Source organism: Pinus tabuliformis, chromosome 3_2 (assembly GCF_031772625.1).
Source record: "Pinus tabuliformis cultivar Carrire ecotype Pingquan chromosome 3_2, CPIR1, whole genome shotgun sequence".
NCBI classification, from domain to species: domain Eukaryota; kingdom Viridiplantae; phylum Streptophyta; class Pinopsida; order Pinales; family Pinaceae; genus Pinus; species Pinus tabuliformis.
The window spans coordinates 1,085,870,512-1,085,896,735 of NC_142302.1; the positions used below are offsets into that span (position 1 = coordinate 1,085,870,512).

At 38.0% G+C, this 26,224-nt stretch overlaps 1 protein-coding gene across 1 annotated transcript in view; it reads right to left on the reverse strand.

Moving 5' to 3' along the window:
* Nucleotides 1-20,391: 20,391 nt before the first annotated feature.
* RANBPM (SPla/RYanodine receptor (SPRY) domain-containing protein) overlaps nt 20,392-26,224 on the reverse strand; it is a 264,798-nt gene continuing 258,965 nt past the window's right edge. Inside the window, exons 10-11 of the mRNA XM_089417491.1 lie at nt 21,129-21,215; nt 20,392-20,809 (exon numbers count right to left, since the gene is read on the reverse strand). Of these exons, the coding sequence (XP_089273617.1) occupies nt 20,528-20,809; nt 21,129-21,215 (369 nt within the window). The 3' untranslated portion in view covers nt 20,392-20,527. The remainder of the gene's footprint in view (nt 20,810-21,128; nt 21,216-26,224) is intronic.

The window sequence follows — 26,224 nt, forward strand, 5'->3', positions numbered from 1 at the left end:
TCATGCTCTAAATTTCATGTTGACAAATAGAGAATAAAGATCTAGCCAAAATGTTTAACCTTGGCAGATCAGTAGTTAGGTAGAGAATGAAAATGAGCTCATCAGTTTAATCTGGGCCATTGTAAGTTATAAGGTTAGAATTAGATAGTTTTCTTATCAAAAGAAAAGGAAATAAAGGGTCAGCAAGTTCAAATGCACCCATTGAAATGAAGAAAAAATGTTAGGGTAAATAAAGGGTAGGTAGAAGAAGTTTTGCAAATGCACAAGGTTGCTAAGTCAAAAGCACATTTATCATGCTTAATCCTATGTTTCATGTGCAGGAGCAATTGTGAGAAAGAAAGGACATTCACCAAGTTGGTTACTAATTTCCCCTCATTTCACTACACCCCCACATACTTATTTGCTAATTTGCCCATTATCCCTTCATTACTTACAAATACATTTCCCTCTCATTTTGACATTTACCCCTCGGTTTCACCCATTTCCCTAGAAATTACCTTTCAAAAATCATCCCCCTTCCTAAAAAATCCCTTTCCCTAGTGTGAAACCCATTCCCCATTACAAATATGACTTTTCTCCCTTATTAATTTCCATTTTCCCCTTAAAAACCCACAAAAACCCTATATCCTAAGTTTTTTCTAAAATCTCGCATTATTTAATTAACATCCCCACTTCATATTCCCCTGATACCCTTTTTGACCCACCCACCCTTGGTGCAATTAAAAAACACTGCCACATAACCCATGGCCCCACCTTATTACCCGTTTCTTATATTAAAAAACCCGACATTATGTGCTAATTAATTACATTTCTGTGTAATTAAACCTCGAGCCCTACCAAATCACTTTCCTGATTCCATCAGTGCAACTTAACTGCACTATATCCCTCCAATCTCCTACCCCCAAATCCGACGGTGTGCATCCATATCGCGCGAATTCATTGTCTGACTGATAACAGCTTGAGAGCACGTGAGGTACGTGATTTTTCCTGGGCACTATTCTGCTACATGGCAGCACCAAGTTAGATCATGTGCTTGTGAAAAATACTGCCCACCCTATAAAAGCAGCGCGACGGCCCAAAAAACCACCTCCCCAACTAAATCGAAAATGGCCCAGAGAAGCCCCAAATTGCTCTTTTCGCTCGTTTTTCACTGCAAACTATTGCTTAGCCATTAGAGACACCCTGAACCTATGCGACCAAATTTGACCACCTTTTGTCGCCTGAAGACGCTTCGGATACCCAATTGAAGCAGCCAATTGACAGTTGAAGCCTCAATACCTTCTGCAGTTACCTCAGAACCCCATCTACACGCCAAACCGCCAATTTCCAGGTATTCTTGGAAAAAACAAAAATGACCCTTGAATTTGAAAACATCACAGTAAAAGGAAAATGATAGATCAGTCTGGTAAAAGAGTATCAGTTGAAAGGTCAAAGTACAAAGAAGAGCCAGCGTGAAGACCAATAGCAAGGCAAAGAATAAAAAGCAAAATATCAGAGCATAAAGACAACACAACCAAATAAACAAGGACATCATACAGCAGTTGAATATCTGTCTCTATCTTCTTGTATGAAGATATTTCTTTCTCCTAAAATAATTCCCAAGACAGTTTGGGATATTTTGTAAAATATTTTTGTATAAATACTTCATAAATTGAAGTATTGAGTGAGGATTGTTATACATTTGTAGAGTTGTATTGATCATAAACCTGCGGGTTATTGTACCATTTTTTTTCAAGTCAGCAAACTGGACTGAGTAATAAAGAGATTGCATTACAGGATTCATGTGTTGAGCTATCACATTGAAGTATTTTCTTTGTCAAATTTTTTATTTTCTTATGTATCTCACAAACTTAAATGTTATCTAAAGTGAATGAATTCGCTGAAAATTGATTTTAGAATTTGTTTAAGTACACTCTATCTTGAACAGTTAATCATTCATGTTTTCTTCTGATATCCGGATCTGAGAATCCTTAATTTCTCTCCCTCTTTCACTTCTTTCAAAATCCGGTCTAAGGAACCCTTAATTACTCCTTGGATCTGATTGAAAATCACTTCACCATCCAACCTTGAGATCTAAAATAACTCAGCTACCTTGCCCTTTAGACACTATTTTTAGAACTTGATCGAGTCCTATTTGCTTAACATTTGACCCCATAGCCCAATGGTAAAAAGCATCCCTCTGTCCATCTAAGTAAGTGATCCCACCACCAAATCAAAATCAAAACCAAAGCACAAATATAACTTGCCTAAAATCAATATTAACTAAACAAAGTTAAATCATAAAGAGAGAGCCCTCTCTAAGCATTAGGAAGGCTAGATCCTAATCTCCAAAGCAGGTTTGTGCTTACCTCTTCCTCAATCACCCCATTAAGGAAGGAAATGTTCACATCCATCTAATGTATCCTCCACTCCATCTCCAAAGAAATAGAAATGGTCGCCATGATAAATGCATATCTGAGGATAGTAGAAAATGTCTCCTCATAGTCTCCTACCTCCTAGGAGAACCCTCACCATGAACCTCGCTTTGAACTTTTCGACTCTACCATATGTTGCTTGTTTGATCTTATAGATCCATCAAGAAGTGATCACTAACTTCCCTTCAGGCCTTGATACAATCTCCCAAACATCATTCCTCATGATGGAACTATACTTTCCATCATGGAATCCTTCCAAACCTGTTGATTTGTTGTCTCATAAGTATAAGGTTCAAACTCACTTATGCTACCCAACAACGCCAAATCATTGAAAAATATGGTAGGTGGTCTACTCTCCATAAAGGTCCTACTAGGAGCCTCTACATTCTCCTCCACATCCCTTAGGGTTTGCTCAACCCATCTCAACCTCCTCCTAGTAGGGCTCGAACAAACATCTAGCTCCTCTTGATCTAAACATTGTGCCCCTATTTTTGGTGTTGTTAATCCCTACTCAACCATCAGAGCATCTTCCTCCTAATCCTTTGCCACTATTGGATCTATCTTATTGTTGGTGTTGTTAATCCCTAATCAACCTTTAGAGCATCTTCCTCCTGATCCTCTGCCATTATTGGATCTATCCTATGTGACCTCCTAAAGGTCTTACCTTACTCAAATATGACATCCCTCCTAACCATTATCTTCCTATGTCCTGGAAAGTAGACACTTTGAAGTCTTATTATATCCAACAATAATTCTCCTTTGATGAGAGCTCTAGTTTAGCTCTCTTCTCTGAAGGCATGTGGACATAAACTAGACTACCAAAGATGTGCAAATGACTCACCTCTTGTCTCATGTAAAAGCCTCCTCAAGAGTCATTTCCTCCATTTCCATATGAGGATTCTTGTTCCACGAGTATACAATTATACTTACAAGTATGCAGTTATACTGCATGCCTGCACCCACAAAAACATAGGCAGATCATGATCATGGATCATGGCCTCGGTTGCTCTGACTATACTCATGTTTTTCCTCTCTACCACTCCATTCTACTGTGAATTGTAGGAAACTGTCAGCTTCTTCTTGGTTCTTGCTTCCATGCAGGAATCTTTAAACTTGTTGGAGGTATACTCACCCCTATTGTCTAATCTCAAGACATTCAGGGAATTTTGAGGTCTAAAATGGGCCTCCTAAGAAAAATGTACAACCAAAATAAACTTTATAAGAACTAGTAGGATTCAAGATGATGATGTCAACCATGGGGGATGATTCACCATTTTTGGAGTAAAAAAGTAAAAAGATTAAAAAACAATAAAATAATAAAACTATTTTTTCAACTTGTATTTTATACTTATCTCCCTAAGGTTTTACTCAAATTTCGAGTGGGAGTACTCGTTGGATGCAAAATTTAGTTCCTCATCCAAGGAGTACCCATGTTGCATACTTTCGATGGACCCTGCTACATGAAAAATGAGAAATATATGAAAAACGTGATTCCAATCACATTTTTCATGTATTTCCCATTTTTTGTGTAGTAGGGTCCATCGAAAGTATGCAACATGGGTACTCCTTGGACGAGGAATCAAATTTTGTTACGATCCAACCCTAACCCTCTTATTTATGTAATAGGGTCGAGTCATAGTTATAGTTAGTTAAAGAGTCAATAAAGCCCATATTAATAATTGTAAGTGGTTGACCCGCATTTAAAGAAGGGACCACAGTTAGTTGCAAATGGGCCATGGTATTAGATAGATAGTATTAATAAGAACCATGGTACTGACCCATGGTATTGCATGTATGAATCCTATATAAAGGATAGAGACTCCCCTTGAGGAGCGTTGTGTCTTATTTTGTAATTGAGCCCAGCTCTACTAGAGGTTGCTCCCTCGAAGAGGCAAATGAACATTGTTTTCCTTTCTGAATAATAAAATACATGTTGTTATTTCTTATTGTTATGTGTTCTGGGTATATTTCTTCGCACACTTGGTATTCTGGTATCTTCTTGTAGGTCAAGAGCATAACAAGTGGTATCAAAGCACTTTCCAAGGCCGGTGGGATCTCCATTTTTTTAGCATAATTTTTTTTGGCTAGAGACGTGTTCCGGCGTTTTTAAACCATGGGATCTGTCGTTGAGTGCATAAACCTGCGGATTTGGGGAGGCATACACGCAAGAAATACAAGAGGTGTTCATGCTTGTTGGACTCCCTTGTAACCCCTGTGGGTACCCCTTCAAGTAGTAGCGCATTAGACAGAACCGCACACGGATTGTCTTCCAAGTACCCTCTAGGTATATCGGAAGCCTCCTAGGCTCTCCTGAAACCTCGCCATAGATAAACCGTTGGTCGTGTTGCTACTATAGTACACCGAGAATAGCACTCGGGGAGATTACTCGCGCATACGATAGAGTAGCTGGGTTGTACGGCTAAGGGTACGGTTGATCCTCCTTGTTTAGTGCCCTGAAAGATTGGGCCGAGTACTACTGTCGGACCCTTATGTATATTGTGATTTGTAGCACTTGACACTCCTTGAGACCATAGTTTCCTTGTCTCTCTCTATATCACGCATCATCTTTGCCAGATCAGATCTAGCAGGTTGGGTTCTATCGCAGCCGCAACAATCAGTTCCGCCATTCAGATCTCTCAAATCCATCATTTAGATCTATCAGATCCACCAATCAAATCTATCAGATCCGCCATTCAGATCTAGTAGTTTGGGTTCTGTAGCAGTCGCAACAATCAGATCCACCATTCAGATCTAGCAGCAGGGGTTCGATCACTGCCACATTCCTACTCATACTCTGCAGTTGAGGGTTTCGCCGACAGATCTGACTATTTGTGTGGCTCCCGGGATGCTTATAGCAGACTTAGCCCATAAGAATCAGGTCGACGGGCTGAGCAAGGTGGTACCATTCACTTGTCAGCATCAAAATTTCGAGTGGTCCCAATTTTTTTCACAGTAATGACAAGTGCACCGGATCGGTGCATGGTACAAACCAGAGCTCAAGCTATGGCCAATGAGAAGATCGACACCCTTGAAAAAAAGTTGGAGGCATTAACAAAGTAGATCCAGACCTTAACTGACACAATCACAAAGGGCAAGTCAAGGGCACAATCAGAGGCATATGATTTTAATGAAAATCTTGAGGGCGAGTCTAGCCATTCTCTTCACTTCTATGGAAACCACCAACAGTCCCAGCTTCAACCACCCAAGCTGGACATGCATAAATTTGATGGCTCTCATCCGGCCATATGGCTAGCACAAATGGAGCAATATCTCACATTGAATCACATCAGAGATGATGCGACTAAGCTAAGTGTCGGAAGCCTGTACTTGGACCAAAAAAGTTGGCAATGGTGGCAGGGGCATCAACGCTGCTTTGCAATGCCGCTGACTTGGTAGATATTCTCAAAAGCTCTTTTTGATTGCTTTGACCATGAATCTAACTTTTTGGGTCGTCTTACTAAGCTCCAACAGACAGGCACAGTGCAAGAATATATTAAAGCCTTTGATAATGCCTTCCGCACAAGAGGTCTAGCAGATGAATTCTACTTGGAATGTTTTATCAGTGGTCTCAAAGACGCCATACAAGCCCATGTCCGACTACAACACCTAGTCTCATGGCTTGCAGCTTACAAGATAGCTCGTGAAGTAGAACACGCATTAGCGGCCTAGTTGACTCATCCAAATTTCATAGCCAAGGGACACCCCACCCAGGCACTAAGCACTACCCAAACACTTAAGGTTCAAAAGGTGTCACTAGCAGAAATGGCGAAAAGAAAAAAGCAAGGATTATGTTACCACTGTGATGAGAAATACTCCCCGAGGCATAAATACAAGGAACCCAAATTCTTCCAAATTAATGCTACTGATCACAATTCATCTGAGGAAGCCCCATCATTTGAGGGACCAGAGGAGGAAGATGAGGACAACCAGTCGGACAATGAGCTCCCAGCTACACCTAAAGAACCAGTTATCTCGCTTCATGCTTTGGCGGGAATTTCTTCTCCCCAAACTCTCAAAATCAGAGGTTTTATTAAGCATCGCTTTGTAGTAGTCTTGATTGATAGTGGAAGTACGCATAACTTTATCCATCAAAGAGTCTCTGAAGTAGTGCATTGTTTTGTCAGAGTAGTCTCTAATTTCCAAGTCTAAATTGCTGATGGGGGGACAATGAAATGTGAAGGCCGTTGTGAAAATGTCAAACTTCAAATGGAGGATTATCACCTAAAGACCCACATGTTTGCCATCAACATGGGTGGGTGTGACATTGTCTTGGGTGTTGAATGGCTCCACACACTCGACCCAATCACAATGGATTTCCAGGAGTTATATATGAGCTTCAAGCAGAATAACCACACACATACCCTCCACGAACTCCAAGCAGGGGCTCCTTCTATCATTAGCTCACTTAGTATGGAAAAATTGTTAAAAAATGGCCACCATGGAGTTATAGCTTGTTATGAAACCAACTTACAAAAAGATAGAAAAGATAGATGAACGCCTTAGAAATAAGCCTCTTCGAGGGGGCAACATCCTTTACATTACACAAATGAACAATTCTTAGATGATACAAATGACAAGACATCCTTTCTATATATAGGAGTCTAAGGGGTCATAATATAATCAGAGCTGACATAACAATAATAATGTAAGGGCATAATAATAACAATATTGGGCTTCTATGGAGCACAATAATAACAATATGGGGACTACATGGGCACAAAAATATAATAAGGGGGGCACAACAATATAATAAGGGGGTTGTACTAATAACAATAAGGGGTTACACTAGTAGTATAGGGATCTAACATTCCCCTCTCCTTCAAAAAGTGTTGTCCTCAGCACTTGAGTAGTTCTTGATGCCTCTGTATAAATTCTTGTCCTCCCATGTGGAATCTTCAGCGGGTAAGTTATTCCACTTGATGAGATACTCTGAAATTGATCTATTTCATAGCTTTCGATTTCTCAGTTCTGTGACTGCTTCCGGTTCCAATATGATTTTTCCTTCCTTGTCAAGTTCTCGCAATACTGTTTGAACTAGGATCTTCTGCAACTTTTGAATGAGTTCCCACTCCTTTGGGCATATGGATATATGTAAGGCCTGATGTTTTAAGGAACACTTCATGGAATCAAATGAATAACATGATCATGATCACAAATGATTGGGAGTCTCAAATACCTTGGAATGATTGTCCAAAACGTTTTGGAGATCTGGAGAAATACATGATTTCGATGTGGGATCCTCTAGTGAATATAATTGTGCAATTACACTCTGTTGTTCTTTATTTAGAAGTTTTGTCACGTTGTTAGAGTTGATTATCTTTCTAGGTTTTCCTTCCATACACCTCAATTCAACTTCCTTTCTTTCCCAAGAAAATTTCAAAAAAAATTCTTGAAAATTAAAAGCTATCGTTCCCAAAGATTGTAGCCATTGGACTCCTAGTAAAACATCAGCACCACCCATTGGAATGGAAAGCATTGGGCTATTCAATACATATTCTCCCATGGATAGCTTGATATTATGGCACTTTCCAGAGCAATTTATGGTTCCTCCACTTGCAACCATCACTTGACACTCTGGTGCTAGATATAGGAAGCAATTCAATTCCTTGGCTATCTTACAATCAATAAAATTATGGGTACTGCCCGAATCAATCAACACTCTTACCTTTTTCTTCTTGATATGTCCTTCTATCTTGATAGTTTGAGGAATGGTAATTTCTTCCAATGTATTACAAAATATGGTCGGATTGATTTCTTGAGACTTGATGTGATCTTTCACTTATTGAACATTTTTCTTCTTGATATGTCCTTCTATATTGATAGTTTGAGGAGTGGTAATTCCATCCCATGCATTACAAGATATGGTTAGATCCATTTCTTATTTGTGGATGTGATCTTTCACTTCTTGAACCATTTTCTTCTTGATATGTCCTTCTATTTTGAGAGTTTTAGAAGTGGTAATTCTTTCCAATGCTTTACAAGATATGGTCGGATTCATTTCTTCTTTCTCTGGGGTTGGTTCCTAGTGTATATACTCTTCTTTTGACGTTTCTTGATCATTTTCTTCCTCCTCTCCACAATCAATGTAAAATAATTTCCTCCCAGCACACTTATCACCTTTAATGTATTTGTTATCACAATTGTAACAAAGCCCTTTTTTCTCTTTTTTCTTCCAATTGTTGTGGTGTTGCTCTAAAGAATGTGTTGCTCTTTGTATCCTCATAATGTGTTACCATTTCCTCTGTGAAAATTGACCACGTAACAAGTTGTTTACGAGAACAAAACCTTTTATACCATAAAAATTGATCAAGTTCTAAATATGAAGATGCAATACATACCTTTTGTAACAATGGTACACCATGTAGATCAAAATATTTCTCCATCTGTAGTATCCAATTTACCGGATCCTTGCCATCAAACTTCATCATCTCGCTTTTCCTAGATTTTAGGATCTCGCTCTTGAAATAACTGTAACTCTGTAATTTCAAATCTTCTCGTTCTGAAATTGAGACCTGCAGTAGTCCTCTGCGTCCTCTTTTCAATGTCACGAGTCTAATTGAAATTGGATTCTCCAAGAAAGAGTTATTAACAATCTCTCAAGATGACCTGATTATACACCTTTTTAGAATAGCGAACTTGTATGATGTGCCACGTGTCACTGTTTTAACCTTCGGATCTCAACAATACACAAAAATCTACAGGGCGTCCTCTTTCTGTTACTTCTTATGAAATTTCAATTTGATGCTCAGAGAGAAAGTTATGATAATTTTCCCAAGGTCACCTGTTTAAGATGTAATTCGGGAGTCTGCAAAATCCCTAACTTCCTCAGATCATATATCTGAAAATATAGCAAGAAAAGATCTAAAATTTGGACCCAAGGTTCAGAGAGATTTCGTCTAAAATGGGTTTTCTTTTTAGGTTCTAAAACATCGCAAAACAAAATTTACAGCAAAAATGCCACGATGACCTGTTTGGAGCAGCGAAAACCCTAGAATCCAAAGCTTTGATACCAAATGTTATGAAACCAACTCACAAAAAGATAGAAAAGATAGATGAATGCCTTAGAAATAAGCCTCTTCGAGGGGGCAACCTCATTTACATTACACAAATGAAAAATTCTTAGATGATACAAATGACAAGACCTCTTTTCTATATATAGGAGTCTAAGGGGTCATAATATAATCAAAGCCGACATAACAATAATAATGTAAGGGCACAATAATAACAATAGTGGGCTTCTATGGGGCACAATAATAACAATATGGGGACTACATGGGCACAACAATATAATAAGGGGGTTGTAATAATAACAATAAGGGGTTACACTAGTAGCATAAGGACCTAACATAGCCCAATTTAATGTCATCCAAGTCTTCGAACCCACTTCTCTTCATATTCATTCGGAGATGCAACAGGTCTTAAACAACCATCTACAGGTCTTTGACAAGCCTCACGAGCTTCCACCCTCGAGAGGGGAACATGATCATAGCATTACTTTGGTCCTAGGGGCACAACCACCAAATGTGTGCCCATATAGATATCATTTCGCCCAAAAGAATGAAATTGAAAAAATCGTCAAGGAACACCTGGAAGCCAGTGTCATTCGTCCTAGCATTAGTCCTTATTCATCGCATGTGGTCATGGTGCTCAAGAAAGATGGGGAACGGTGTATGTGTCCATACTTTAGGGCCCTCAACAAGCTGACGGTCAAAGATAAATTTCCCATCCCAGTTGTTGATGATTTGTTGGATGAACTAAATGGGGCTCAATTCTTTACTAAGCTCGACCTTCGCTCAGGCTATCACCAAATTCACATGAAAGAAGTAGACATTCCAAAGACTACTTTCTGAATTCATGAAGGCCATTATGAATTCCTGGTCATGCCATTTGGTCTCTGTAATTCCCCATCCACTTTTCAGAGCCTCATGAATCACTTGCTCAAACCATATCTTAGAAAATTTATCCTTGTTGTCTTTGATGACATCCTCATCTACAGCCTCACTTGCGAAAAACATCTTCAACATGTAGATCTTCTCTTGCAACTGCTCCGGAAGCATAAATTATTTGTCAAATTGTCCAAGTGCTCTTTTGGCATGGGAGAAGTTGAGTATTTGGGCCACATTGTGGGGTGTCAAGGTGGATCCCAAAAAGATCCAGGCAATGCAGGATTGGCCTCAACCAAATATCTTGAAGAGCTTGAGAGGATTTTTGGGTCTCACCTGCTACTATCGCAAATTTTTCCACAATTATGGTCGCATTGCTAGACCCCTCACTCACCTTCTCAAAAAATTCATTCCTCTAGAATGATGAAGCGCAACAGGCATTTATAGTTCTCAAACAAGCCATATGTTCCACTCTCGTATTGGCACTACCCGACTTCACCAAGTCTTTTGTGATTGAATGTGATGCTTCAGGTACGGGTATTGGGGCTATCTTAATGCAGGAAGGTCGACCCTTGGCCTTCACTAGCTAACAACTAAGTGGGACAAATCTGGGACAATCTACCTATGAGAAGGAGATGATGGACATCTTACATGCAGTGGATACTTGGTGACCATACTTATTGGGATGGCATTTCCAAATCCGCACAGACCATCAAAGCCTTAAATATTTTTTGGAGCAACGCTTATCCTCGCCACAACAAAATAAATGGATAGCCAAAATGTTGGGATATGATTATGAGATAATTTACAGAAAAGGGCGAGAAAATGTCGTAGCGGATGCTTTATCACGCCAACTTGAGGAGGAAGGCACCTTGCTAGAAATCTCTCTTCCCATTCCAGAGTGGATTGAAGAGGCTCGCAAGGAATGGTTTTCACATCCTTTGCTCTCCCAACTCATTAATAAATTGCAGGTGGATCCAAATTCCACAAAGGGCTACTCTTGGCGGGATGAGATTCTTCGCTACAAGGACAAAGTAGTGATATCACCAACATCCACCCTCAAAAGTCGCATTTTGGCAGAGTTGCACTCATCTCCCACTGCAAGCCATTCAGGCTTTCAGAAGGCTTATGCTCGCACTCAACATTCATTCTTTTGGACAGGCATGAAAAAGGACATTCTTACTTTTGTAGCTGAGTGTAATGTGTGTCAGCACCACAAAGGCGAAACAATCAAATCCCCAGGCACATTACAGCCATTGCCCATCCCTGCCTCAATTTGAAAGGAGGTTTCTATGGATTTCATTACGAGTCTTCCGAAGTCAGGCAACAAGTCAGTCATCATAGTGGTTGTGGACAGACTTTATAACTATGCTCATTTTTTCACCCTACCCCACCCTTTTACACAAGCTTTGGTGGCTTAATCTTTCATGGACCAGATCTTCAAATTGCATGACATGCCCACTTCCATTGTCTCTAATCGTGACTAGATCTTCACCAGTAACTTTTGGCAGGAACTCTTCAGGCTACAAGGTACGCAACTACAACTCAGTACTTCCTATCATCCCCAAACTGATGGTCAAACTGAAGCAGTCAACAAATGTCTGGAGACCTACCTCAGGTGTTTCACTTCAGAAGAGCAACATCTATGGGTACAGCGGTTACCTCTAGCCGAATGGTGGTATAATACTAACTATCATGCCACCACCAAAATGACTCCATATGGAGCAGTTTATGGTCAACTCCCTCCTTCACTTACTTATCCAGGGATGCTCGAAGGTACAAGCAGTGGATCAACTCCTACAGAATCCTGCAACCATGTTGGCCCACCTCAAAGAGAATCTCCATCAAGCCCAAAATCGCATAAAGCAACAGGCATACCAACAGTGTTTAGAGTGCAAATTTCAAGAAGGGGATCAGGTATTCTTGAGGCTGCAACCATATAAGCAAACATCACTCAAAGACAAGGGTTGTCAGAAATTATTTCCAAAATTCTACAGACCGTATCAAATACTTTAGTGCATCGGAGAAGTAGCCTACAAGCTAGCCTTGCCACCCATTGCAAAAATCCATCTCATCTTCCATGTCTCATGCCTCAAGAAAGTGGTTGGGAACCACTGTAGAATTCAAACCAGTCTATCGGAATTGGATGAAGAACGTTCAATCTAGCTCCAACCTGAACAAGTTCTTGACACGCGAGAACGGCACCTACATGGCCACACGATCAAGGAAGTCCTCGTCAAGTGGAAAGACACCTCTCCAGAAGATGCAACCTAGGAACCAGCCACTGTTCTTCAGCAATTTCTGCAGCTTCAGCCTTGAGGACAATGTTATTTTTATGGGGGAGGGCATGTTAGAGTCCAACCCTAGCCGCCTTATTTATGTAATAGGTTCGAGTCATAGTTTTAGTTAGTTAAAGAGTCAATAAAGCCCATATTAATATTTGTAAGTGGTTGACCCGCATTTAAAGAAGGGACCACAGTGAGTTGCAAATGGGCCATGGTATTAGAGATGGTATTAATAAGAACCATGGTATTGACACATGGTGTTGCATGTATGAATCCTATATGAAGGATAGAGACTACCCTTGAGGAGCATTGTGTCTTATTTTGTAATTGAACCCAACTCTATTAGAGGTTGCCCCCTAGAAGAGGCAAGTGAACATTGCTTTCCTTTCTGAATAATAAATTACATGCTGTTATTTCTTATTGTTCTGTGTTTTGAGTATTTTCTTCGCATACTTGGTATTCTGGTATCTTCTCGTAGGTCAAGAGCATAACATATTTTTCATCCTAATGAGTGTTTCCGTTCAAAAATTGAGTAAACCCATAGGGAGGTAAGTTGAAAACACAAGTTGAAAATATAGTATTTGTTTGTTTTCCCTCTAAAATTTGATGATGTAATCTAATAGTGTTTTATTATTTCCACTATTATTTTATAATTGCCTTAGGAGACCCATTTTAGACCTCAAAATTCCCCTAATGCCTTGATCTTCTTCCAAGTCTAGTTCTCCACAAGATCCTTGAACTCTTAAAACAGAATAAAGATGTCATCCATTGCCTTCGAGAATTAAATCCATGTCCTCCCAAAATAATCATCTATGAATGTCACAAAATAATTGCACCCCGAGAAAAACTCCATTGACATAAGATCACAGATTTTGGAATGCGCCAAATCTAACACACTTTTGGTCTTGATCCTACTACTACGAAATGTTGCCTTCGCCTGCTTGCCAAGTGCATATCCTTTACACACATCATCATCTTTTATACCAAACTCCAAAAAACTAGTGACCATCTCCCATAATAATTGTAGAATCCTATTGTGTACATGTCCCATCCCCCTGTGCCAAACCTCGCGTTGTCTATCACTACTTTTGGCCTAACAACTACCATACCTCCAGTGAAATTGACCTCAAGTCTTCTATCTTCCATGGCCAAAATAGACAGCCATTTTTTTCCAACCTTCATCCATACATTAACTCCATTTCCATAAGACTCCTTGAGTCTAGCTGGAAATGTATGTCGTCAATGCTCCACTACATACATGGTTTTGTCACCAAGTTTTGCATGTAGAATTTTGTGCTCCTTGGCCATACTAGTGAAGATATCATGAGATATCATCATGTCACGAGATGCTCCACTGTCCACAAATCACACCCATCTTATAATGGTGCCAAAAAGGAAAGATACTAGAGAAAACTACTCCACGAATTTTTCCACCAACTCATCCATACGTGCAGATGCAAATGCAGTGGTTGTTGTCTTCCCCTTCCCTTTTCCTTTCTTCTTGTTTAGACATTGTTCGACATAGTGACCTAACTTATGACATGCAAAGCACTTGACTTTTCTCATGACTTGCTTCCCTTGTGAAGGTGCTCCTCCACTTTGGTTATGCTTCCCTTCACCCTTACTCTCCTTTGCTTGCCCAACAAGAGCATGGTTCTCTTCATATCCACGCTTGCATTGTCCACCAAATATGGATTCCTCTCAAATCTCTTTGTGGTGAAATCGTCCCATAATTTGGCCCAATCAAAAAACTTATATGTGCCTAGGACAAATATCACAAATGTAGCCCACTGCTTGGTAAATCCTTTCAGTGCTACTTCTGCAAGCTCCATCTCTTCCTAAATAGTGGAAATTTCTTAACGAATCTATCCAATCCTTGTGAAGTATGAGACCATAGTCTCAAACATGTTCATCTTAATGGTACTTAACTTCTCCCTTAGCACCATCTTTTTATTCCAATTGTCACTCTGATACAACTTTGTCTAAGCCATCCATATTTTAGAGGTTGAATCATTTTTGTTATGTGAGGGACTATGTGATCCTTCACACCATCCAAAGTGATGCCCCTAGCTTTTATATTTTTTATCTTATGTTCAGTTGCTTGGGTCTCTTGGTTTACAATTTTCCCACAATGTATTTTCCATTAAAACAATGGTGATCCACTCCTTCCATGGACTGAAATTTACAACCCCCTCTAGCCTATCTTCATACCCCTGACTTGATACTATATTGTGATATCGCCTTTAGCCACAAAACCCCCAAAATAAAATAATTGTTGAAAATTGGTAGTTGGGGGAGAAATTCCCTCCTTGGAGAAACCCAACAAACCTTAAGAAGACCCCTCTTGCACTTGGAAAATATCAAATTTGCACATGGGAAAATATTTTTTTATTGTTAGTCCAAGTCAACTCAAATTTGTCAATTCAGCCTAGAGGAGAAATTTGACTTCCTAAACCACATATAAAGTGACAAAGCATGACATAACTTACGGGCATCACATCATACATCAATCTTCTTCATTTGGTTCGATCTTATCATAAACTTGTTGGGTCGATCAGAGGAGAAAGAATTTGTGTTGACTGTATGGACTTCCGTTTTTGGGACTATTTTGATTTGCGTTAACTTCATTTGACTTGCGCTAGTTTGACCGAATTTTGAATTGTTCTTGGAAGCCAAATCCAGGAAAACCCTTGACCAAAATTTTGGGCATGCGTTGACCATCTTTGGCCACAAATCTAAAGCTAGGGTTTCTACAAGTTGGTTGTTGACTTTGACCAATTTGTTGGCAAAATTCTTAGATTGTTTTGACTAGGCTTAACCAAGCAAGGAAAGCCGAATTTATTGCTACTTTCACCAAAATTTTATGAACATTTTGGACTGTTGATTTTGACTAATAAGGGTTGTGTTGACTTTTATTGACAGAACTTTGATAGGGTCAAGAATTTTAGGACTAGAACTTTGACCATGTTTGACTTTAAAGCTCATCTTTGATTGGTTATTAGATTATTGATAGTCAAGGCTTTGACCTTTGACCTCTTGTTAAATGTACTTGTACTATGTATATCTGATGAACATCTAATAGAAGAAAATTTTGGTTGGGTTTTCCCCTTTGTGGGATTTTCCCCTGGTCTTTGACCTAAATCTCTTTCATTGATCTTGGTTGTCTTCTGTTGTCCATATTGTTTACTATTCTATTTACAATTGCTTACTGTTATTGTGCAATTGAAAAATAAATTGGAAAAGTGATTGCTACAAAAAGAAGAAATTGTTAAGTGATTGCTACAACATAGAATATTGTGACAAATTAACAATTATGTTATCAAACCCCTTGGGCCATCAATCTCCCTTCTTCAAAGTTTCTAGTGCTCTAACTCCATGTTAATTCTTTTAAGCTAGATCTGATTTATTTTGCTTCAACAATTTTATTAAAAACCTAGAAAATATGTATCTCAAATAAATTATGAATTGTTTGATAGAACAAACATCAGTATATTGACTCAACAAATTAAATTGAAACAAAAAATATCATGAGAAATCAAACACATAATAGCAAAAATCTCACTTAATAACAATCTTCCTTCGCCTCATTTAAACTTTGGGAAATTTTAGGTTTGACCCATAGATACATAATGAAATTTTCAGAAATATGAGAATCGGTAACTCGGCCCCCAAGGAAATCAGCCTATTGAAATCCAACATGCCAGTTGAAAATCAGCCATAAGATTACTCGACTTTCTCTAGAGCTACTCTACCTCCTCATGCTTCTCATGAACTCCTCAAACCTATTGTAGAGTTGTGCACCTATGCAACTTGGCCTCTCTAGATATTTCAACCTCTTGGTTGTTGTACATGGCATCTCCTTTTTCCAACTTGGCTTCCTTGAACTTCCTCCTGAAACCGTCTTAGCAATCTCTACTTATTCCCCTTTGTCAAATCGAGCTCTCTCTTCCTCAACATAATGTGTCTTCACCTCTTCATTAGGCTTATTCTAATTTCATTAAGCCAAAATCCCTAACCATATTTTTCTTAAGTGATCAATGGCTAGGATTAAATCCTAAGCTTCACTTACTCCTTAGAAGAGAAATCATAAAACACTCACTCCATCAAGCAAACACCTAAAGAGGCAATCAAATATCTTGTACATATTATGATACCAAGCCAATGTAAATGACCTTCTGAGGCTACAAAATCACCATGTGGTAACATATCATGATGAAACATGTCCTAGTTATTCAAAATGTGTCAAATGGCATACATACATTAAAAACCTTAAGTATTGAACCATGATATTATTATACAATAATATATTATGATAAAACAAGAAAATATGATACATTACATTGTGTTAAAGGTATTTTCATTATTTATAAACATGGCGATGGGCTCACAATTTAAAATAACAATAAAGAGTTTAGATTCATGGGTATCAATAATAGAGAATTTAAACTCTTAGGCATACACAATAAAAAACATGTATTGTTGTGCATTCAAACTAAATGATGAGTTTCACATGAAATATAACAATATATCAATATAGATCCATCTTAAACACAAATCTAATAAGAGCCCAGAGTGATCAAATCTCTTGAGATGAAAACCTCTTTTAGAGTGCAAAATTTGAATAAAATGTTTGCTTTAATATGAAAAATGAAAATATACCAATAAAGATCCATCTTAAATACATATCTAGTAAGAGTTGCGAAAGATCAAATCTCTTGAGATGAAAACTTCTTTTAGAGTGCAAAATTTGAATAAAATACTTGAACCTCGACAAATTTGATTGTATTGTTTAAAATGTTATATATATATTTCCTCATTGCTTTAAAAAACATATACATAGTTTTTTTTTTAACTTTAACTACTTTATTTCTCTATAAAATTGATATAAGATTATGTTGTTTTATATGGACATTGATATATGTTATTTATGATTAAGAGTGAAAGATGTTTACTTTTTCTCCTTAGTATGGACATTGACAGTGAGATTATTGATGTTTTATTATGCTTTTAATTAAACAAACCATACACGTATATTCATTTTATTTTTTTGTTATATATTTTATTTAAGGTTAAGAGGGAGTGACATTTTTATTTCTCCTTAGTATGGCCATTGAGAGTGAGATGATTGATGTTTTATAAAACTTTTAATTAAACAAACCAAACAAGTATATTCATTTTGTTTTTAATTATATCTTGCATTTTTTATTTAAATAAATTTTATTTGAAAAAATGAAGTTTGTTCTTTGAATCAGCCAAAACGCACACTACCCATATTATATATTATTATATATGTTCAAAATTTTCTTAATCATTCGCTGCTACATTCAAATAAGTTGTCAAAACCATTCATATGGTCATCCTAGAGATGGTGCATATATGTCACCATTCTTCTAGAATTTTATGACTTACACAGTTTCCTTTGCAACATCTAGTGCAATTGCTAGTATTTATGGTTGAGAGAGTGTTATCGAGAAAATTAGTGTCCATTCAGAGCTGCTAGTCCCACTAAGACGGGTAGCTATCTTAGAAACAAACAAATTAAAGTTACTTGTGTTTTCCTTTATGAGAGAAAAGAAGAGAGTACCAACCTCAGTTTTTTGCTTTGCTCCTTGTTTGTTTCCTCTCTCCTTTGATAGTGTTTCGCTACTCTTTCCTTACTTGTCCCGCTTCAAAGAACACCTGTAGAGTCAAAGCAGCACAATACCATCAAAGCATAGATATCTATAACCATAAACAATATAAGATCAGATGTATATTAACCATACAAATGCATATATCAATACAAGATTCAGAGATATACAAGAATATGGAGGAAAACTCAAATAGTTTTATTGATAGAAGTAGTAGAAAAAAGGAATACAACCCATTCGTCTGACCCAACGCCATCCTCTTAGCATGAAAGCGCTCTTCACCTCATGAAAAGCTTAGATCACCCAACAATACAATGTTGCGCAGAGAATCCAATAGCACTTCCTTACAAAATACAAAATTCCAGCCTCTAGATCTCTAGGATGAGGGATCCATATATAGATATTTGCAGGTGGGTGAGTCAGCTTCTGGGCTTTTGATTAGTGCCCTCTCTCTGATAGTTTTTGGTTCCACTTGGAGATTTCATGATCTCTTACTCATCCCTGAGCGAATTCAGAGAGGCAAGTGTCAAATAGGTAGTTTCTACAAAATTCTGCCACCCTACAGAAGGGTTTTTCAGTATGCATCACATTTTTTGCATGTGTCAGGGGAGATGCATCGCACCCTTAGCACTGAGCAGCCTGTATGGTCCAGTTTTGACCAGTTCTGAGTAGTTTTTCATGGAGAACTTCTGGAAGATGATGTAATCAGCTGACCTTGCTCCTTTAAGGTATGAAACAACACTTTTAGGGACTTAGAAACCCTTGGTTTATGGAGATATGTGATTGGGGTTGCAGTGCCCAAATATGTCTTATAATAGAGAATGAAATATTTTTATCATTTATCCTTGCTAAGAGTGAAATGAATGATGTTTTATAATACTTTTAATTAAACAAACCAAACAAGTATATTTGTTTTTGTTTTTTATTTTATATATATATATTAAAAGGGACAAGTATGAACTCCAAGTTAGACACAGGACATACTTACTGGGCTGTAAAATGAGCCTCTCAGCTCAAAAATTGAAATTACAAAGAAAAAACAAACCCAAACAGAAATAATAATGATAACTCAAAAAAGTAGACAGTTATCTCATTTTTTTTCTTTTTAAAATAAAAGTAAATGTTTCAAATCTACCAAATTTTAAAATATAAAAACTGTAGATCTCTTATTTTTCTAAAGATCTGGAGTATCAGAAGAAAAGATTCATGTGAAAAATCCTGGTCTAGTTGCAAAATATTTATTTTACTGTTAATAAAAAAAATTAATTCGAAAGAATACATAGAATAATATCAAACATTCATAACGTCCAAAGGTTACCAAAACTGTAGTAAAAAATATGATAATTATGACAGACTACAAGTCTAAAGCAACACTACTCATTAGCGAGATAACACAATTGATCAAGTCGTAGACATAAAAATGTGCCAAAGGGTCTGCATACCTAAAAACCATGGACACAAAACAAACGATTTCCATGGGCATTAGCATTGTTAAACAAAGCATAACCAAGATTGCACGTCGAATAGTAGCTCAAAAAATGTTATAGTTTGGCAAGAAAAATAATATTGATATATCTGCTAACTGCAGTAGCCAGAAAACAACAAAGAATACATCCAATACAAGGCTTTAAGGTTTTCTACGCACTACTTGGAAAATACTTTGGATTGTTTAGATATTAAGTTCTCCCTCGTCAAAATAGAAAGCTTAGGGGGAATTGATTAATGAAATTCTTATAATAGAAAACATGTTCAGCTTTTAAAAAATAAGAGGGTTCTAAAAATTAAAACAGGTCCTATATGTTCAAGACATTCCTTGTCTGCAAAAAGATAACAGAAATCCCAGCTGTCGCAAAAAACTTTTCTTTCCCTAACCTCTGTTCATCACTTCAAAGTTCAAGTCCATTGGATCTATTAGAAAATTCAGTTCTGCTCACTCATTGGAAGGGAACAGCACAACAGTGCCTGAGTATCTCAAAGAAAAATCTGTAACTTATGGAAGATAATAAAAAAGAAAAGTGATACTGAAAAGCAAACTCTTGGCAGTTTTAAACTTGTATGCAAATTGTTTTTGCACGATCAAACTTCATGTATTTCGCGAACATTTCCATTAAATAACAGTGTAAATACGTGGGAACCAAATTTCAGACCATCAGTAACATTCAAGGAATACGGCCACAGATGAATCGTGAAACTACTAATTATATAGAAAACAATGAACATCCACCATTAACAAAATAATGTGCAATAACGCTTCCAAAATTATTAATACACATGAACTAAGGGCGCTTGAAATTCAAAATAAGTACAATTACAGTTCACCATGATCCTTCCTTGCCACCATGTAACATCTTGTGCAAACAAAATATTTCACCTTGTCCCCCATTAAGAAGCCGTCTCTCTAAACAACAGGCTGTTAGCTGCCTCAGTAATCTTTCAAGAGATGATTGCAGACAACTTTGTGGATTTTGCACTGCAGGATTAGTTGATAAGACCATAGCATTTACTGCATCTGCAACTAGTTCTCTTTGAGCCAGGCTGAGTAGGTATCCTACAGAAGACTTCGCTGGTTCCTCATATGCAAGCAATGCAAGACAATCCTATGCCCATAGACCAGAATAATATGTCAGCAGAAAACACTTCAAATACAGGCATAATTGAATTTCTGTATGATTATCAATATGATAACCATGATAGTTGACTGCTACTCCAGCCGGTAATAAATGCTAGTATAACTGTAACACAATATATATCCAAGGACCTACTCCTGTGCCCAACAATTTCTTCCATTCTAACTCGTGGATATCCATATAAACAGAGAAAAATCAAACACTGAAAGAACAGCATGGTATGTCCTTTAAAACAAGAAATTATTGATAAGGGTAAATGGTCATAATGCTTATGCAAATCAATAACCACCTGAAGTAGATCCTCAAGATTCTTTACTCCAAAAAATCTCGTTAACTCAGAGCGAGCATAAGTTACTGCACTCTCCAACATTCCTTTCTGAGGTACAAAAAAATCATAATCAGCTTGATTCCTCAACATTCAAATCTCTAAAACAATGACGACAATGGTGATTAAGAAAACACATATACATAAAATTCTAATCTAGATGCTTCTAACATAGTCAAAAATCAAATGCATCGTGACATCAAGACTGTAGTTTTCCCATTTCTATTTCTCATCCTTTCGACAGAGTCAAATGCATGACATCAATACCAGAGTTTCCAATATGTGGCAACATTTCAACAAAATGTAACCAGTATAAAATAAATGTGAATAATCAACCAACCAATGGGTAGGGCACCAGATCTGCCCTATCTTCAGGGCTCACAGATGTGAACTAACAAGATTTTACTGTTGGTGTGCCTTTAGAACAGATGATTTGTAGCATGCCCTGGACCATTTGTTAATTTTCTAACCCCAGTAAAAAGACAAATTATTTCCTCAATGTTCTTGCTGATTTTTTAGTTTAATTTTGAGCTTACTGAATAAAATGTACCACCGGGATTTTAACTGGTAAATAAAAAGTATTTCAGCAGAAGCATATTAGAGTCTTCGGCCAACTCCACAAATACACAGAAAATTTACTGCCCTTCAAAATCTACTTTTGATTAATTAATCTCAAAGGATACAATGGCTCCGAGACTGGGAAAATTGGCCCAACAAAGAAAAATACAAGCCACAGCAATATTTATAAAATTCAGGAAAGTTTCTGAGCACCTATTTGGTCTGTATGGCCCTCTAAAATTACTGGAATGACCCTATCTGCTCTGCAAATATGCTGCTACATATGTATGGGCTCACACGTGTGGCTGTACCACCTCCCCTGTGCAACACCTATGCACTTACTGACTGCTGTATGCACACAAACATGTGAATCATGCCAGATGTGGAGCTGCATGAGCTGAACTGAACCCTCCTGCACTCATACATGACTTGCCCCTGCTATTTTTGCTGTATAGAGGCTCTGGGGCTGATTCCATGCAACAGAAATTCTCTTGAACTTTTCCTCCAACACTAGGATGAAAATCCTTCTCCACCCAACCACTGAGATCTCAACATCATTTGAGAACTGAGATTCATATAATTCTCTGATGGAAATAACTTTTGCATTTCATTATATTAAAATTCATTTTTATCATAAAATAAATTACTTTAAAAATTGAAGTAATTGCTAAGGTTAAAGGGTAATTAAATTATTAGATGACTGCCACACCCCTAGACACTTAGACCTGTGCAAAAGTACCTGTCTGAGCTACAAACATCAACACCATTGTCGCTGAACATAACAGTCTATATACACACTATGGTTAGTGGAAACTTCTTCAGCCACACAAAATTTTGGGGTGCCTGCACTACCAAGGGGGGATTGCCCCTGCAAATTCATAGTTGATGGGTGGATACCTCTCCAAGAAGCTTTCTTGATTAGGAATCTCAAGTAAAAAGTTACAGATGAGGAGGACAATCCCTATTTATCTAAGTTGCATGAAACAGGGAAACGGGTACAAGTTTCTGAAACAGGCACCGCTACGAAACGTGACCCCCCCTCCCCAAATTTTGGAAACAGGGAAACACGATATATATATACACACACATTAGAATTTAGGACATTTAAGAAATATTATGTGCAATCATGATACATCATAATTTATTACATTTAAAGTTTAAACATTATGATTAAATTTACATCACATTTACTCGTGAATGATCACATAATGAAAATAGCAATATCAGAATATCCAAAATCAACCTTTGTTATATATCCAAATCTCAAAATCAGCGTTGATTATATATATGAGGCTGCAAGTACAATAAAGACTATGAGCTGCAAGAACTATAAAGACAAAAGACCACTGCTCACTTCCTCTTTTCTACTTTGCTAAAATCATCCTTCTCTGAGAGAAACGACTTGCTCAATTGTGTGATCAGGGAATGAGGCGAGAGTCCTTTTATAACTTGAGAGAAGCATCTAGAAGAATCCACAAGATATTTTATTTGCCCAATCAAAAATTAGAATCGAAAAAACAAAAACAAAAAATCACAATATGAAGTGGAAACTCCATCATACGGTACGTGTTTCTGTTTTGTTTTCTGGCTGAAACAGACCTGGGGGCAACGTTTCCTGCAACATAGCTATTTATATAAAATGAGAACAAACCCTAACATACACTATAGATGAGGGGAAAAAATAGCTATTTATATAAAAAGAGAACAAACCCTAACATAGGCACTACCCCCCGACCCCCCCCCCCACACCCACACACCCATTGGGTTCTAGCCTTTTAACTTTGGGAACAAAGCTTCCCTATCCTGACCCCCCCCCCCACACCCACACACCCATTGGGTTCTAGCCTTTCAACTTTGGGAACATAGCTTCCCTATCCTGACCCCCCCCCCCCCACACACCAGACACACGATGTCACAAGGTACGCTAAACTTGAACCTTAAGGTTCAAAGTTCTGCAAACCTCAAAAAAAAAGTTGAGGCTTGGTTTTCTCTATTTGCTTCAACCTCAGGCCTCCGTACAACAATCAAATGTGCCCTTCGTGATCCATCCTGTGTAGGGGTTCAGTTTTTACCGTTAGCTTCAACCTTAGGCCTCTATCTAGTTGTCAAATGTGCCCTTCAAGAACCATCCAACATATTAATGACTATCATTATAGAGATCATGCAGCCCATTGGGACAACAATAACAAATCATCGATCGCTACAATTGTTATTGTTTTGTGGAGCCCAAACAAAATATGGAGGAGAAACCACTTTTTTGTGGAGTCCATTGAATGTTCACAACATGTCGGCCTCCTTCTGATGAACGAAGAACATACATCTGAGGCACACAGATTCACTTAGCCGCCACATGGAGTTTCAGTAAGAGAAAGCTAAATCATTGTCTATGTGACATAATAATAATTACATATTATATTATATTATATTATTTTATATAATAGTAATCACATCTACATTATGTTATATAAGCTTTTCTTGTCGGACCATCCAGGCTGGCCATCCTACTTGAGCATGCTTTCTAACACTCCCTGCTATGTTTTATCCTTGTTGCCATAAAGGTAGTCCACTCCCTCATCATGAGATAGTGAAATGAGGATGAAGGAGAAGTGAGATCTCTATCCATTCCTGCTCATAGTTGAACGAGTGTTAAACGAACTGGAGCCCAACAAAGATTATTCATTATTATACTAATATAAACTTATTGCTTTATAATTTCAATATATGAATCATTATACTAATCTGTTGCAAATTACATCAGAAGGATGTAGAGAACGTCTTTCTTGATGACATAAGAGGTGTACACGAGCTATCTCAAGCTTGTGAGCTATATGATTTCTCTACTATCAAAGCAGAGGAGCTCATGTTTCAGAGAGACCTCTGAATTCGAAATGAAAGATTTTGATAGCTAATGCATTTCAATGACATCAGTGACAGAGGGAGCAGACTGGTTTCCTCAGTCAAGGTGACTGGAAAGCAGTCGTGATGAAGGGAGCCGATTTATTCATGGTTGAGCCAAGATAATGTTGCTCAACATGTATTGGAGTATCAACATGATACAGTTGGTCATTTTAAAATCAATAATGACCTCAATTACAGCTGCAGTTTTAGTTTGGGCAGAGTGCTGAAGACACAAAGAATTCATCAAGATGTTGCTTCAGTTTGGGCTCCGTTATAATTTCTTGGATGAACAAGAAGCAATCATATGTCTCACTCAGTCGGGCAAAGGCCAAGTATATTGCATCTGGATTGGCAAGTTGAGAAGTAAAGGTCACATGCACAATTATCTTGATCAATTGCTGGTGATGACCATGATGATGGGTCAAGACTCAAAACTCATTAGGATCAAATACCACGTCATTCATGACATGTTGATCAATGGAGCTGTGAAGCTCTAGTACATCTCCACTGATGAGTAGATTGTTGATATTCTTACAAAGCCTCTTTCTAGAGGGAAGTTTGTGTACTTCTGGGACAAACTTGGGTTCGTGGAGAATACCTTTCTTATTGAGAGGGAGAGCCTATGAGACACCATTGTGAATGGACATTCTCCCTGTGTCTTCACGACCTTGGTTAGAGAATGGTCTGATAATCTCTATGTCATTATGACCTTGGTTGGAGAATGGTTTGATCAATTAGATAGCATCATGGATTGACATTCTTCCTATGTCTTTATGACCATGGTTGAAGAATGGTCCAACGGACTAACATTCCTCATGTGTCACTTTCACCTTGGTTGGAGAATGATCCCGTAGAAGACATTCTCCCCGTGTCACTTTGATCTTGGTGTGAAGAATGGTCCGACAGATGATATTCTCCCTGTGTCAGTTTGACCTTGGTTGTAGAATAGTCCTGGAGGCCACTCAGATGAGCAGGAGCCCCCCAGCATCATGCTTGGATCTCCTTCTACAGTAAGCTACTTTATAATTGATGAGGCCTCTAGGGTGTTGAAAATTGGCAGTTGAGGGAGCAATTTCCCCATTGGAGAAGCCCAGCAATGCCTAAAGAGACCCCCAGCATCATGCTTGGATCTCTTTCTAGAGCAAGCTTGTTTATAATTGATGAGGCCTCTAGAGTGTTGAAAATTGGCCGCTGAGGGAGCAATTTCCCCATTGGAGAAGCCCAGCAACGCCTAAAGAGACCCCTCTTATACTTGAGAAAAAATAAATTTGCACATGGAAAATATTATTATTATTATGCTGATGCAAGTCAACATGAAAAAGTCAAGTCGTCCTAGAGAGAGAAATTGACCCTCCGCCAACCCATATAAATACAAGTTCACATCATCATCATCATCACATCACACATTCATCAAATGGTTAGTACACTTCTGAAAATTGTGGGGACGAGTTCATACGTGCGAACAAGAGAGAAGAATTCTGTTGACCAGCGTTGACTTTCTGTTTTGGGAATTCTTTGATCAGCGTTCACTTGGACTGATTTGACTTGGTTTAACCGAATTTCTGATCTGTTTTGGGAGGCTGAATTCAGGGAGACTTTGAACA